This window comes from Callorhinchus milii, unplaced genomic scaffold (assembly GCF_018977255.1).
Source record: "Callorhinchus milii isolate IMCB2004 unplaced genomic scaffold, IMCB_Cmil_1.0 Scaffold8, whole genome shotgun sequence".
In the NCBI taxonomy this organism is placed as follows: domain Eukaryota; kingdom Metazoa; phylum Chordata; class Chondrichthyes; order Chimaeriformes; family Callorhinchidae; genus Callorhinchus; species Callorhinchus milii.
The window spans coordinates 7,977,824-7,993,549 of record NW_024704749.1 but is presented as its reverse complement, the minus strand read 5'-3'; the positions used below and the strand labels follow the sequence as shown (position 1 = coordinate 7,993,549).

General features: G+C 50.4%; 1 protein-coding gene across 1 annotated transcript; it reads right to left on the bottom strand.

The window, feature by feature from the left end:
• Positions 1–2,055: 2,055 nt before the first annotated feature.
• Positions 2,056–14,520, bottom strand: ccdc62 (coiled-coil domain containing 62). The gene is made up of 14 exons (XM_007902206.2): positions 13,941–14,520; positions 12,482–12,572; positions 11,594–11,634; positions 11,119–11,277; positions 10,383–10,575; positions 9,531–9,697; positions 8,850–8,951; positions 8,351–8,522; positions 7,800–7,901; positions 7,482–7,570; positions 6,822–6,922; positions 4,614–4,803; positions 3,670–3,807; positions 2,056–2,337 (listed from the first exon to the last, which is right to left on the bottom strand). Exons 1-14 carry the CDS (start codon positions 13,998–14,000, stop codon positions 2,320–2,322), a joined length of 1,623 nt encoding a protein of 540 aa, XP_007900397.1. The 5' UTR covers positions 14,001–14,520; the 3' UTR covers positions 2,056–2,319.
• Positions 14,521–15,726: the final 1,206 nt, after the last annotated feature.

The following is a 15,726-nucleotide window of genomic DNA, read 5'->3' as shown; positions in this document are numbered from 1 at the left end:
CCTCCGCTCGACTGGCTCCAGCCTCCTTGCTCGTCGCTCGTGCCCTCCTTTCCACCGTCGGCGGCCGCACTTTCGGCCGCGACGCCCCGAAATTCTGGAGCGCTCTCCCTCAAACCCTCCCGCCACCTTCCGGTCACGCCAGAAGGTCTTCCTCTTCAACCGCGCTCACGGTCACACACATCCCCCAACCCCCAGGCTCGCTCGCTCGCTCACTCACTCACTCACTCACTCACTCACTCACTCACACTCACTCACTCACTCACTCGCATTTAAACACGCATGATGGGCTTTGACAACCTTGAGATTCCTTGCATTCCATGATTGCAGTGACAGGATGGCGTGAGGTGGAGTCAGATGAAAGTGAGCGAGCAAAGAAATTGCGCGCAACATCCTCACGAAAACAGACATCGGAAAGACGGGAAGGTTTCTGCGGTTGTGAGGGCGCGGGACAGGTGAAAACACACTTAGCTCCTGTCCCACATGAGTCTTTTGGATGCAGAAAGCCCCTCAATCATTTTATCCTGAGTAATTTTACCGTTTTTAGATCTACGCTTATGTCTGGAGTGTTTCGGGCCGCCCAGGATTTGGCAAATTATTGAAATCACAGCTTTGGTTCTCCACATCGACCCATCCTCTCCGTCCGCTCAGCGAGCACTGACCCGCCCCACCATCGGCGATCGGGCCTTCAGCCTCTCTGCCCGCACCCTTTGGAACTCCATCCCACAGTCCCTCTGCCTCGCCCCTTCCAAGGCCCATTTCAAGACGCTCCTCTACGACCGCGCCTTCGGTCATCCTCTTATCCCCACTCTCCCTGACCTCCTCCATCCCTCCCAACTGCCATCTCTGGTCCAAATCCTTGACTGTCCAGCGCCTTGGGACATGAAAGGAGCTTTATTTGTTGCTGCAAAACAGCAGTTGCCCCAGAAAACCAAACACGTGAAATCCTCTGAAACTGTAACCTTGTGGGAGCCCACCCTTAGTCTTCACAAATCGTAAAGTAAGCTCTTACACAGAGTTTTGAGGAGGTTTTAAAAAATACACTTTTATGTGTGTTGTGTAGCTAAAAATAAAAGTTTGACATTGCATTAGTACAAAGGTTACAATTTGTTTTTACACAGTGCTTCACAGACAAATTAATGCCCCCGTTTCGCTTCTGAACAAGCGACCGGCCGCGACAGGTAGAAATAAATCGTTTTGTTTTAAGAGCTGTAGTGGAAAAATATATCATAAGGATTTAAAGGAAATAAAGAAAACTGTTCTCGACAACATGTTATTTCGACTCGAGTTTCCATTTCCATGTCCCTGATCAATCAATGCTTTTATAACAGTCATATTAAATATAAAATAGGAAAAACATCAAATGAAGTACGCTCGCAATTGCTGTATCGGTTTCGAATGTTAAAGCCCTGGGCACCACGACACAGTGTGATACTGAGGGTCCCTATTTTTAACACTCACGCTCCACCATTGATTGGGGTTACCTGCACAGCAGACTGCTCTGAAACGGCAGCGCGGTTTCAATCCATCTGCTCGCTTCCTGCCAGAAACCATCTCCATTAACCAGTCACCAAGTTATTGCTAGCATTAAGCACTCTGAAGTCTAGCCCTTCTTCTCTAGGTTCAGACTGCTGTCTGTCAAAATTACAATACAAAATTACATTTGTACAGTGCCTTTCACGTCGGGAAGATGTCCCAAGGCCCTGGGACGTCCCCAGAAATATATTTCTATTAAAAAAAACAAGATCCAGGCCCCCTTCGAACTGTGAAAGATCAGTCATACGTCATCAGTTATCTCTTCCAGCAGCAGATATACATACATCGCTTACCCATCTGCCAGGACCAAAGGTTCAGTGCAGGAGAGAGAGAAACATCGTGACAGCTGCCAGGACACGGTGGGTAAAAAAACAGCAGCTCTGCCGGGCTGTCCGAAACACTACCACATCGAGGTACTCAACAAGTCTAGTTCCACTATAATCAACCTGGTGACTGACGTTCAACAGAACAGAGGCCCGGGGAAAAGGACTCCATTACAGACACGAATGGAGACAACAGCCGCCTGTTTCCATGTATTTATTAGCAACGTACATATCTTCATCCTGAAGCGTGATATCTCTCACAAGACGGTCCATTGTTAAATATTACATTTATTTATCACCAAACCAGGCTTCACTCTTGTTCCCCAGCTCATGGTTATCTCACAGGATCTCGTCTGTTTGTTAACTTACTTTGGCCCAGTCAAGGAAAAGTACAACCCGCCCAGGTGTTTGCTCAACTGTATAATTTATTTCTTCCTTTGTGTTGTGTGGACTTTCTTCTGTATTAGTGTGAGCTACCCTCCTGAAAACAACAAGAACAAATTACATTTAAACACAGCGCCTTTCATGTCGGGAGGACATCCCAAGGTGCGGGACAGTCAGGGATTAGCATCTAAGATGGGGGTTGGGATCAGGAGGGCAGGGGTAGGAGGGTGACCGGAGAGTGTCTTGAGACGTGCGTTGCAGGAGGTAAGGGAGGGAGCAAGGTGAGGCGAGTCAGGGGGAGGGAGTCAGGAAACTGCTGAGCGGAGGGAGCAGACAGGCAAAGTGGAATTAACAAGTCGCAGAGGTAGGATGGAGCAAGGCCGTCGAGGGCTTTGAAGGCGACATCATCCGAGTGAGCACAACTTAGCAAAAGCTTACATAACCCTATTCCAGAAATCGCACATTATACAATCAAACAAATGCCCTGCGTTTGATTTGCCAGTGACGGCGTGTTATGTAGGCAACCGAGGCAACGAACGTGTGCAAAGACTTCTCCCGCAAATCCCCCCCACCACACACTGACACACACACACACACACACACACAGCGTTGAAGTTAATGAATGATCGATTAGCCTGGTTGATTGTTGCTCAGGGCACCGGTAGAAACTCCTCTCTCTCTCTTCCACTCGCATCTTTAACCAGAAGGACACGCAGACAGATGGGACCTCGGTTTAGCGTCTCATCAGAAGGATCCGCAGCGATTGGAAAACCACAGAGAAGTCAGTGGCCTTGAGTACTTCCCTTTCCTCCCCCGCTTATATAAAACATGACCAAATTCAAATCTCCCTAAAGCAGATTACATCAAGTCACAGTGAGAGCGGCTTACAAAGATTTACCCAGATTTCCACTTAGGAAGCGTCGCGAGGCAAAGAGAAATCAGGTCAATGTAGCTTCAAAGCGACTGCGGTACATAACACAACCAGCCTATTACAGAAGAGACTCCCCTCCCGTTACATAGTCTGAGCTGACGCTTCGGTGCATTTTTGGTGGCGTCGTCCTTCGGATGAGACGTTAAACCGAGGTTCCGTCTGCCTGTTCGGGTGGATGTTGAAAATCCTGCGGCCCTACTCGAAAACAGAAGGGAGTTTCTATCTCACTCCCCCGGTGTCCTGGCCGACAATCCCCCAAATAAAATCGGTCACTCACTTCCGACTGTTTGTGGGACATTGCTGAACGCAGCTGACTGCCGCTTTTCGCTCACAAAACACACAATCAATCTGCTTCACGGTGTAAACTGCGAAGCGCTTTGAGACGTCTCAACGATGTGATAAGGCGCTATATCAAATGACGCAATAAGTTGCTATTGTCAAGGATTATGATAAGGTTGCGGTGGATACGGGAGGCTGTGCTGGACAGGGCTCACTCACCCTGGTATTGTTGCCGACGCTGGGGCAGGACAGGCCAGGGGGAAGCTGGGTGCTGCGCTCCAGGTTTGCCACCATCTGCCGGGACTCTGCCAGCAGCCGCTGCAGCTTGCTCGTCGGGGAACAGTCATCTCGGCAAGTCTGCGGCAGGCGTGAAAAGGTGTTACAACAGGAAAACAACAGACAACTTGTACATGCAGCGTAGCGTCCCACAGTGCTTGACAGTGTTGGAGCACGAAGCCGAGCCGAGGGAAGGTGACTGTAAGTATTGTCAAAGAGGAAGGACTTCGGCATGACCTGAAGGTGGGGAAGGAGGGGGAAAGGCGGACGGATAGAGGACGAGTGTTCCAGTGTTTCGGGCCATAGTGGCTGAAAGCGTGACCACCGATGGTGGAGCGGAGGGCACAAAAACTGATTTTTTAGGTTTTACAATACAGGGTGAATCCGAGGTCCCTCACTCTTAATAGAGGTTTTAATTATTAATTAAGTTATTTTCCCTTCACCAGCAGTCGGAGCTTCAGCCTCTCTGCCCATACCCTTTCGAAACTCCATCCTGGAGCCCCCTCCGCCTCACCCCTTCCTTCGCCTCCTTCAAGGCCTTCTCAAGACCTTCCTCTTCGACAGTGCCTTTGGTCACCCTCTTACTACCACCCTCCCTGCCCTCCACCCCTCCGGATCCCAACCCCCAGCTTCGCCAGGCGGGACGGTGGATGACGGATTGCGCCCTTGGACTATAGTAGAACGTGTTAAACCCAAACCCTGTGGGGATGTGATCAGGGTGACTGTGTCCGACTTAACTCTTCGTCAAACCTTAAAGGCGACACGGGGAAAACGGGTTCATCAACATTGCCCTCGGCTGCACTATGGATTCCCAGCGCTCGCTGCCTTTTAACCCCTAAGATCCCCTCAACCATCCACTCGCCCCCAAGCGTGAGGCGACGACTCACACTGTTGTTGGATGCGGACCCCAGCCCGCTGTCCTCGGCACTGGGCAGCTTGCCCGGCGAGGCCGGGATGCTATTGGCCGTCAGGTCATCCTGGTAACTGCCCTTCCTCCTCGACCTATCTCGCAAGGGGTTGTTGTGGGCGGCCGTTGGCGATTCCAGGCCCAACATGTCCATCTCCAGCTTCTCCTCGCTGCCGACAACAAAGGGCATGTGGTCAACAAAACCCACCACACCACCACCACCACCACGACACACAAGAGAGACGTCAGACTCCCCACCCATCGCCCATCCCAGTCAATGTTACGCCTCAAGCATTTGCACACTTCCCTCTCTAACGTGGTCACCAAGCTGTGACTTGCGAGACTTTCCACGTCCTAACAACCCTCTCCATGTTTTAAAATAAACTCTCCCCTCTCTCCCTTTCATTTTTTTTCCTCTCCCTGCCTCCCTCCCTCTCACTCCTTTTTTCCTCTGGTCCTCACTCTCTCTCCTTTTTTCCTCTCTCCCTACTCCTTTATCACATCTCGTTTGCCGGCTTCCACCAAGACGAGAAAATCTCCCCCAAAACTCTGCACCGTTTGCTCACCTGCCTGACCTGGAACGTTGTCGCTAACTCACCTTTTTTTACGGGCGCATTTAGGATTGTCTAACTCGGGTGGGAGGCCTGAGCCATCGTTCAGGTACAGCCACCACAGGTCCTTCATGTCCACGTTGGGCTGATAAATGCTCATCCACTCGGGGTCTGACTTGGGGGACCCCTGGGCGACCTCGCTCTTCTTGACCGGGAATCGGGGCCCCTCCTCCCCGGCTCCGCGCTCGCCCACCTCGGCCCCGCCGTACCTCTCCAGGAGTTTGGGGGGCTCCCAGGCCGAGGCAGAGATGGTGGGGGTGGAGGGCTGCCGAGCGGAGCAGCGGCAGCCTCCGCAGCCGGTGGTGTGGTGCTCGGGGTTGGGGTAAGCTCCGCCCCTCGCGGGCTCCGCGGGCTCCGCCCCTTTGCCCTCCGGCAGCCCCTCGCTCCTCCACCTCCTGCTCCCCAGCCCACTCTCCTCCCGCGCCTGGGGGGACCCACTGTCAGGCAATCTGGGGGTCTGCTTCGACAGCACATACTTTGTGAGGTTCTTCACGTAGTCGCTGGCGATGGTCTGCGGGGTGTAGCTGGTGAACACAGGGCTGCTGTGATCGTACTCCTTGTGCGATGGGCTGTGAGAACTCCTCACCTCTGAGCTGTAGCGCCTACCGCAGTTAGCACTGGCGGCCTCACTCACAGCCTGCTCTCTGCTCGGATTCACGCTCAGCTCAAACTCCTGGTTCTGTTTTGGCTGCATGGCCTTTGCCAGGTCATCCTTGTGCCTCACTGTGCTGCTGAAACTATCCTTTCTCTGCTCTCTGGCTGCCTCCGTCCTCCACTTCCTATACTCGTGCCCCTCAATCTGGCTCCTCCCGTCCCTACCTTGCCTCGTAGTGTCTGACTCGGAGTGTTTACTTGTACTTAAAAAGGGAGGGAGGGAGGGAGGGGGAGAAAGAGAGAGTAGATCATAGAATGGATCTTGCCAGCCAAAACAGCTTAACTCAAGAGAAAAACCCTGCCCGACTGAACACACTCTTCCTTCCTGCCCTCGCCTGCTTACGGCACAAGGAAGGTGCTTTAAGCAATGGGAAAGGAGTAGTTATGCCGCGAGGGGTGGGGGGAGAAGGAAACAGGGGATAGATGACACGCCATCCACACAATATCTCTCCCGTTTCCCAGCCCTTAAAAGGGAGTAGTGCCCAGCCTGATGGGCAGAGGTTAGTAATAATTATAATAATCCTTTTCAGTGGTAATAATTAAGTCTGAACAGCAATTACCGCAGGGGCTTTTAGCCCAATGCACAATTTGGCATGACCCTTTGACCATATTGAAAAATACTTCACTCCTTGCATTTGATACAGCGGCTTATCATGACTGAAAGCACTTCACAGAATAATCTGTAAAGTGGAGTGTAGTGACTGTGTGTTTTAGTGTTAATCCGCAACTCTCCGCAGCGGAGAGTGAGCTCACAGGGCGCTTGGCTCGGCTGGGGAAGCGTGAAAGGCACTTTGTAAATGCAAATTGTCGTTGCTGTTGTGTTCAGGATTTTTGGGGGGTCGGGGGGGAAAGCAATGGGAAAATGAATCTCTTTTAGGGAAGGAGAGAGACATTATTATCTGCAGTCAAACCTTCCCGTTTACCTGATTTCCAGAATTTTCTCCTCCTGCTTTTGAATCAGCTCCTGAGAGCTCGCCAGGTTGAGGTGTAGAAGCTGCAGGTCGTGTTGTTGCTTTTCGTTTACCTGATAGCAACAATAACTAATAAGAGCAACTAGTCTTTGTAACTGGTGACATCAACTTGTGACCACAACTAGCGATGACCCCCATAACTAATAATAATCGATAGCAACCATTACAAGATATAATCATAACAACAATAGTCCTTGCATTTGATACAACGCCTTATCACGTTGTTGAGACGTCTCAAAGCGCTTCACAGGATATTCTGTAAAATGGATTGACTCTGAATTTTGTGAATTTGGTGAAACGCGGCAGTGAATCTGCCCAGGAATGTCCCACAAACAATCGTGGACCAAGGGACCAAGTTATTTATTGGGGCTGGGGGGGAAGAGGGACTATTACCCATGGAAAACAATCCGCCAATCGACTAACAACCAACGTACTGCTAGGTAAACAGAGGCGTGGGTGGATAAAGAAACTTGCCTAAGGCGTCACCTCACCTGGGAATTAAACCTTAAAAAGAAATCCCATGTCATGAAAGGATGGGGAGTCGCTCCCGGTGAGAACAATCCCAGCGGGATGGCTAACTCCGGACTGGAGCTGTGGTGAGGAGAGCCCTACCTGCCGAAGGCCATGCAACTCTGTGTCCGCTCGCTCCTGCTTGGATTTGGCGAGCTCCAGCAACTGATCTTTCCTCTTCTCCCTTTCCACTGTGAAGAGAGCACGGAGAAAGTTCCTGAGCAATGCTTTCCCAGCTCTCTTACCCCCACCTCTCGTATCAGCCGTGACCAGGGACAAAGGGTCTCGAGAGAGAGACCTTGAGAAGGTTTAACAGGGGCGACGTGATTAAGTGTCTCGGAGATGGAGACGGGTTTGTGAGCAGTTAATACTAAGAAATTATTTTGCAGCAATTACTAAGAACGTTGCAAACTCATTCACCTGCTAAGGTCAGCTCACTGATCAGGTACTGGTTTTCTTGCTTAAGGTGAATAATCTCTTCTCTCTGCTCATTATTTTCCCCTGTCTTTTCATCTAACTCATCTGAAGGGAAGAGAAGGGAACGATCAGAGGTTATTAATAGCACGGCCGACTTGAGCCAAACCGAGACGTTTTACACTGCGTAGAACAAACAATAATCCAACAACAACAAATAAAATGTTCACAGCCCCTTTCAAGTTGGGATGACGATCCAAGGCGCTGGACAGTCAAACAATTGCACTCGAGCTGAATGTTGGGATCAGGAGGGGCGGAGGGCAGGGAGGTCAGGAATAGGACGGACGGTGACCATTGGTGTGGTCAAAGAGGAAGGTCTTGAGACGAGCCTTGAAGGAGGCAAGGTGGAGGGGCTCCGCTATGGAGTTCCAGAGGGTGGGGGCAGAGAGGCTGAAGGTCCGACCGCCGATGGAACACGAACAATGCTTTTCAGGAACACAAGCACTTCCGATATTTAAACCCCGACAGACCAGCCAGTGCCCCAGGGCAGCACCCACCTCTAAGCTTACAGATCTCATGTCTCAGTCTCTTTGAGTGTTGCTTGCAATCCTGCACCTCTTTCCTGGTGTTGGTTTCGTTCAGCCTGGCCTCTCGCAGCGCGCTCTCTAAGGTTTTGAACCTGGCTGAAAGATCGATGATGTGATTGGTCGCTTCCACCATGTCCTTGTCCTATGGTTCCCGGAGAAAGTGAGGGTAGTGAGGTAGGGGGGAGTGGCGGGGGTGGGGGGGGGAAAGTAACAATATTTTTAATGAGGCTAATAAACGAGGATAACTCACACACCCCACTAATAACAAATTAGATTTACACAGCACCTTTCACAGCAGGTGGATGTCCCAAAGCGCTGTACGGTCAAGGATGTGCACACGTCACAGACAGACACAACAGACACACACACACACCACAGACACACACACGTGCACCCACCACACCCCCACACACAGACACACATACACAGACACACCCTGAGCATGGCAGCTCCCATGCGTTGCGGTTACCTTTAGTTTCAACATGGTACTGAGCTCCTGTTCCCGGGCCTGCAGCTGCCCAACCTGTGCCGAGAGCTCCAGCATGGAGGTGTTCAGGCTCTTGTTACGCTCCTGGGCGAGAGGAGCAGAGAACCATGAGTAGGCGTTACAGTGCGGAGCCCATCAGGTTTACATTGGTGTGTTTCTCTATGAGCCCCTCAATATAATCCCCCTCTCATAGGAACAGGGCCTGTTCCACCATTCTATCAGATGATGGCTGATCTGTACCTCAACTCCACTTACCCGCCTTTGCCCCATATCCCTCAATACCCTGAGCTAACAAAACATCTAGCTGCCTCAGTCTTGAACATTTGAATTTATCCAGTGTCCACTTCCCCCCATCCCCACAATCCCCTCAAACCCTTTAACATCAAAAGAACCAGAGGGGAGATGAGGAGAATTTTTGTTGAGGCAGCGAGTTGTTACGATCTGGAAGGCATTGCCTGAAAAGGATGGTGGAAGCAGGTAAAATAATAACTGTCAAAGGGAATTGGATAGGTACTCGAATAGAAAAACAATTGCAAAGTTATGGGGGAGAGGAGCTTATTGGAGGACATTTGGTTCATCATGCTCTTTCACAGGCTCGATGGGCCAAATGGCCTCCTTCTGTGCTATAGGATTCTACGATCTCTCTGCTCCGGACAGCCATACCTCGAGCTCCTCACAGTTGCTGACAGCCTCTCCTGCCTTGTGGTTGGTTTCCTGTAGCTGTTGCTGAGTGCTGCTCAGGGCTTTCAGGCAGTCGTTTTGCTGAGCCTCCAGGATCTTGTGCTGCGTCGTCAGTGTCCGAATCAGCTCGTTCCTCTTTCTCAACTCGTCTTTGTTCATTCAAAAGACAAACGCCGAGACGTTACTAAGTGGAGATGGTGCAGGGACGCAACATCACCGCGACAATCCACTCCAATCCCTTCCTCTCCCCCCAGCCAACCAAAACCAGCTGATATTAATTTTCCTAAAGTCCATTATTATTCAATTGCCTTCGCAACAACAACAAATTGCATTGGCACAGTGGCCTTCAAGCAGGGAATGCTGAGCAATGGCGTCAAGCTGGGGAGAGAGGGGAGGTGATCGTAGGAGTGGTCGAAGAGGAAAGTCTTCAGTCAATGCTGAGAGAGACTGGGCGCGATCGAGTCCCTGAAAGATTTTGGGCAGTTAATGTTTTCTCCTGAGGAAATCTTGGCTCTTTCAGGGCTGGTTTCAAGACCCTCCCTCTTTGACCTTCAGTCACCCTCCTACCACCACACCTCCTGCCCTCTACCCATCCTGATCCCAACCCCCAGCTTGGGTGCAAATCCCTGATTCTCCAGCACCTTGGGATGTCCTCGCTAAGTGAAAGGCACTGTGTAAATGTAATTTATTGTTGTTGCCCTCCAGCCTGCGATCCCATCCCCGACAGCCTGCTCTGTGCGCGCACACACATACACACACACACAGCTCTGTGTAAACGCCTGTCAAACCTACACGCCTGTCAAACCTACAACAGTCTCTCCTGTCAGTACTGACTTTCCAGCTTGGCGCATCTCTCCTCCAGCGTGAGTATCCGCAGGCGGTCCTCCTCCCAGGCCAGCAGTTGTTTCTGATGAGCCGCCACCATCTCATTCAACTCTCGATCCCGGTCTTTCAGCTCCATCACTAGAAGCTGGAGCTCGTTACGCTGTTTCTGAATGGTCGAATTCTCTAAATCCAGGTTCCCGTTCTGGAGGGAGGGAAGTGGGAGGGAAGGTAGAGTCACTGTAGTGTAGTTGTTAGTGCGCTTGCCTTGCAAGAGAGAGGATCTGGATTTGATTCCTGGGCGGGTCAGGACGAAACATTAGGTAAGTTTCCTTACTCCACACACACCCACACACCTCTGGTTACCTAGCAGTAAGTAGGAACCCGGTTGTTAGCCAATTGGCGGACCAAAAAATAAATTGGTCACTCAATCCACGACTGTTTGTGCAACACTGCTGTGAGTAATTGGCTGCCGCGTTTTGCTCACAAAATACACAGTAAATTGACTTTACAGTATAATCTGTGAAGCGCTTTGAGATGTCTCAATGACGTAATAAGGTGCTCTATCAAATGCAAAGATTATTATTATTATTAAAGAGAAGACATCAGTCAGCGCCGAGTTTCTTGTGTTTCTGAACGCTCTGGGACGCTACCCTGAGTGAGCAGCACTCTATAAATGCAAGGTGGTGTTGTGGTGGTGTGAGGTGTGAGAATGTCTCTGCTTGCTCGCCCGCCGGCTTTTACTCACACTTTTTACAGAGGTATTGTACGGGGGGACGGGATGCATTGCCTTTGTAGAGCACACTTTAGATCTTGCTCCGGTGGCTTGGCTGGTGTCTTGCATTTTACCAAAGTTCAACCTCGAGTCGCCAATAGATTTGGGGCAGTTAATGTTTTCTCCTGAGGGCTGAGAATTCCGGACAAATGGTCACTTTCACAACATACATCTTTAAACAATAACGTGCGTTTTTATAGCGCCCCTCATGCAGGGTAGTGTCCCAGAGCGCTTGACAGTGGTGGAGCACGATGCTGAGCCGGGGGTGGAAGTGTCCACGAAGAGGAAGGTCCTCAGGTGCGACCTGAAGATGGGGAAGGCGGAGCGATAGAGGAAAAATGCTCCAAAGTTTCAAGGAGTAGTGGCCGCCGCTGGTGGAACGTAGGGCACTAGGGACGAGCAGGAAGCTGGAGCCAATCGGCTCTTCTCTCTGCATTATTGCCCATACCTTAGATTTTGGAGTGCTGTGCCATGGCTCGAGATGACTTTCTGCAAGAGAGTGAAAGTGGAATGAAATGCATGTTCCATGTGCACTGCAATCAAATACTGGAAAACAGAAGGAACCCTACAGAACGTTCAGAATAATTCCTCTCAAACATGGGCAAACAGGGCAGTCAATATTGTGCCCAGCAATGCCCCACAAGCAGCCGTGAAGCAAATGAGCAGCTGTATCTGAGGGAATGTTGGTCAGGATAGTGGGTGAGAAAAATTTCTCTTGAGTAAAATCATAGAATCCTAAAACACAGAAGGAGGCCATTCGGCCCATCGTGCCTGTGCTGGCTCTTTGGAAGAGTTATCCAATTAGTCCCACTCCCCCGCTCTTTCCCCAAAGACTTGCAATTTTTCTGCTTTTTAAGTATATATCCAATTCCCTTTTGAAAGTTATTATGGAATCTGCTTCCAGCACCCTTTCAGGTAGTGCGTTCCAGATCGTAACAACTCACTGCATTAAAAGAAGTCTCCTCATCTCCCATCTGGCGCTTTTGCCAATTAACTTAAATCTGGGTCCTCTGATTACCGAACTATCTCCCAGAGAAAACAGTTTCTCCTTATTTACTCTATCAAAATTTCTCATAATAATCCCATGGGATCTTTATCGTCTGCACAGGTGGGACCTCATCTTAACGGAAAGAGGGTATCTCCGACCATACAGCGCTCCCCCCACCCCAGCAATGCACTGCACTGGATGTTTAGTTTAGTCCCACTTGTTTGAGTAAACTCAAGAGTTCCCGACATGGAAGATGGGTGGAGGGGGCGGCTACAACCCACAACAGTCAGACTCAAGAGACGAGAGTGCAAGTGACTGAGCCAGGCTGACACCTGGCTTGCAGAGTACCTGAGGTAGAATTCGATGCATTTTTGTGTTGCCTGGGATTGATCGCGGCCAAGTCTCCAGACGGGAGATCCTCCATCTCAACACATGGTACCTGGGTCAGTGCAATAAGAGATTGTTAGTCCTGACACATGTGTTCCTCCCAAACACCGGGAATTATTATGCAATAATAGTAATAATCCTTGCATTTGATACAGGCCTTACCATGTCTTTGAGACGTCTCAAAGCGCTTCACAGGATATACTGTAAAGTGAATTGCCTGTATATTTTGTGGACAAAACGTAATGCAATCGCAAGGAGGAGCATTCAACTTCATCAACATCATTCTAATTGAGAGGATCATTCAAATGAGACGAGAGGGGGGGGAGGGGGGGCAAAGACAGAGGATGAGAGGGAGTCACACACACACAGATAAAGAGGGTAAAGGAAGACACATTGAAGGTAGAAATATAACCCATTGTTTCCATTTTACTTTGAAAACAACAAGCACAAGTTTACACAAGTTCAAAGCTCCGTTACCGCAGAGCACGGCTCGTTTTCCAATTCTTTCCCATCGCTTCGGGCACGCCTGGCTACGATCTTGAGAGAAAACAAACAAAAAACCCAGGTCCACACAGAAAAAAAAACTTGAACCTGCTTCCCTGGAAGTTTATACATCTACGTGATTAATATCAATCAAACAGGTTTAGCAGCTTCTCTGTAACAGACAATAACAACAAATTCCATTTGTTTAGAACCTTTCGTGTTGGGAGGATGTGCCTGGGTGCTCGGTGTATCCAGTCCTGGAATAAGACAGATCAACGACGGCACAATTACCCGAAATACTCACCATTCTGAGAAAGTTGGAGATAGTGGAATTCAGAGCCAACTCTCCAGATCTGAATAAGCAGGCAGAGGAAAGAAGTCCAGAACCACACCTATAAACATACCATGTAATTCCAACCGCAGCGACATGAAATGTTTATTTGACTGGATGATCCAGGGAAATTTTTACAAATATTTAACCATTTAGCACGAGTCACATGATGCGGGATCGCTGCACTTGTGAGCTCATAATATTCACCATCCAACCAATCACTGGGCTCCCCAGACATCATGGTGGGGGCTGTCATGAACCTCACTCCCCTTTCCCCCCATCCCGATCCTCTCCTTTCCCCAGCTCGTTCCCTCCCCCACTACCTGAACAGAAATACACAGAACCCACTTTGACATTTCATAGTTCACAGAATCAGTCAGTTCTGCCCATGACTTTTGCATTGTTTTTTCCATCTAGACACCTTCCCTCCCAACCGTTATTCCAATTGAATTGGCTGCCGCGTTTCGCCCACAAAATACAGTCAATCCACTTTACAATATATTCTGTGAAGCTCTTTGAGACATCCCAATGACCTGTTAAGGTGTTATATCAAATGCAAGGATTATTATTATTATTAATCTTTTAATCAAGCGTGTATCTAATTACCTTTTTAAACGGATTTACGGGCTGTGGCTGGACAAAGGTTCGTGGCAGAGAATTCCACATTCGACCACCTTGCGTGGAAAGATTTTTTTTCCCCAACCTCCCCTTTTAAATCCTTTCTGCGATTATCTTAAATCTATGCCTTGAGGTGTGCCAAAAGACACATAGCATTGTTCCCACTGCACAGTCACACCGTGTTAAGAGTACCAACACAGTGGTGTACAAATGGATCGCTTTGAGGTTTGAGAATATTACCAAGTTTAGAATAAGGTTTAGAACAAAGGCAGTAGTCAAGACCTCCACTGGACACGTGAACATTGAGACACACTCTCCGACTCACTTTTGGAGTAACTGTTTCTCTTCTTTTGGAGTAACTAAAACACTCTCTTTTTCAGTGAGCGAGCGAGCAAGAGATAGCTTCTCTCTCCCTCTCATGTTCTCTATTTTCTGCTAACACTGGTGCCCGTGTTCATCTCTCTCTCTCTCTCTCTCTAACACGTGCTTCAGTCAAAATACTGTATTAGTGTGTGAGCCTCTCTGTCCCTCACGGTATCAGTGTGTCTGAGAGTCTGTGTGTCTTTCTGTACTCATTGTCTGTGTCTCTCTCTCTCTCTCTCTCTGTGACAAAGTGCGTCTCCCAGTGTGTCGGGGTGCGTGTCTCTCTCTGTGTCGGGGAGTGTGTCTCCCTATGTGTCGCCCTGTGTGTTGGGGTCTGTGTGTCAGGGAGTGTATCTCTGTGTGTGTCAGGGTCTGTGTCTCCCTGTGTGTCAGGGTCTGTGTCCCCGTGTGTGTCGGGGAGTGTGTCTCCCTGTGTGTCGGGGAGTGTGTCTCCCTGTGTGTCGGGGTCTGTGTCTCCCTGTGTGTCGGGGTCTGTGTCTCCCTGTGTGTCGGGGAGTGTGTCTCCCTGTGTGTCGGGGAGTGTGTCTCCCTGTGTGTCGGGGAGTGTGTCTCCCTGTGTGTCGGGGAGTGTGTCTCCCTGTGTGTCAGGGTCTGTGTCTCCCTGTGTGTCGGGGTCTGTGTCTCCCTGTGTGTCAGGGTCTGTGTCCCTGTGTGTGTCGGGGAGTGTGTCTCCCTGTGTGTCAGGGTCTGTGTCTCCCTGTGTGTCGGGGTCTGTGTCTCCCTGTGTGTCAGGGTCTGTCTCCCTGTGTGTCAGGGTCTGTGTCCCCGTGTGTGTCGGGGAGTGTGTCTCCCTGTGTGTCGGGGAGTGTGTCTCCCTGTGTGTCGGGGAGTGTGTCTCCCTGTGTGTCGGGGAGTGTGTCTCCCTGTGTGTCAGGGTCTGTGTCCCCGTGTGTGTCGGGGAGTGTGTCTCCCTGTGTGTCGGGGAGTGTGTCTCCCTGTGTGTCGGGGTCTGTGTCTCCCTGTGTGTCGGGGAGTGTGTCTCCCTGTGTGTCGGGGAGTGTGTCTCCCTGTGTGTCGGGGAGTGTGTCTCCCTGTGTGTCGGGGAGTGTGTCTCCCTGTGTGTCGGGGAGTGTGTCTCCCTGTGTGTCGGGGAGTGTGTCTCCCTGTGTGTCGGGGAGTGTGTCTCCCTGTGTGTCGGAGTCTGTGTCTCCCTGTGTGTCGGGGTCTGTGTCTCCCTGTGTGTCGGGGTCTGTGTCTCTGTGTGTGTCAGGGTCTGTGTCTCCCTGTGTGTCGGGGTCTGTGTCTCCCTGTGTGTCGGGGAGTGTGTCTCCCTGTGTGTCGGGGAGTGTGTCTCCCTGTGTGTCGGGGAGTGTGTCTCCCTGTGTGTCGGGGTCTGTGTCTCCCTGTGTGTCAGGGTCTGTGTCCCTGTGTGTGTCGGGGAGTGTGTCTC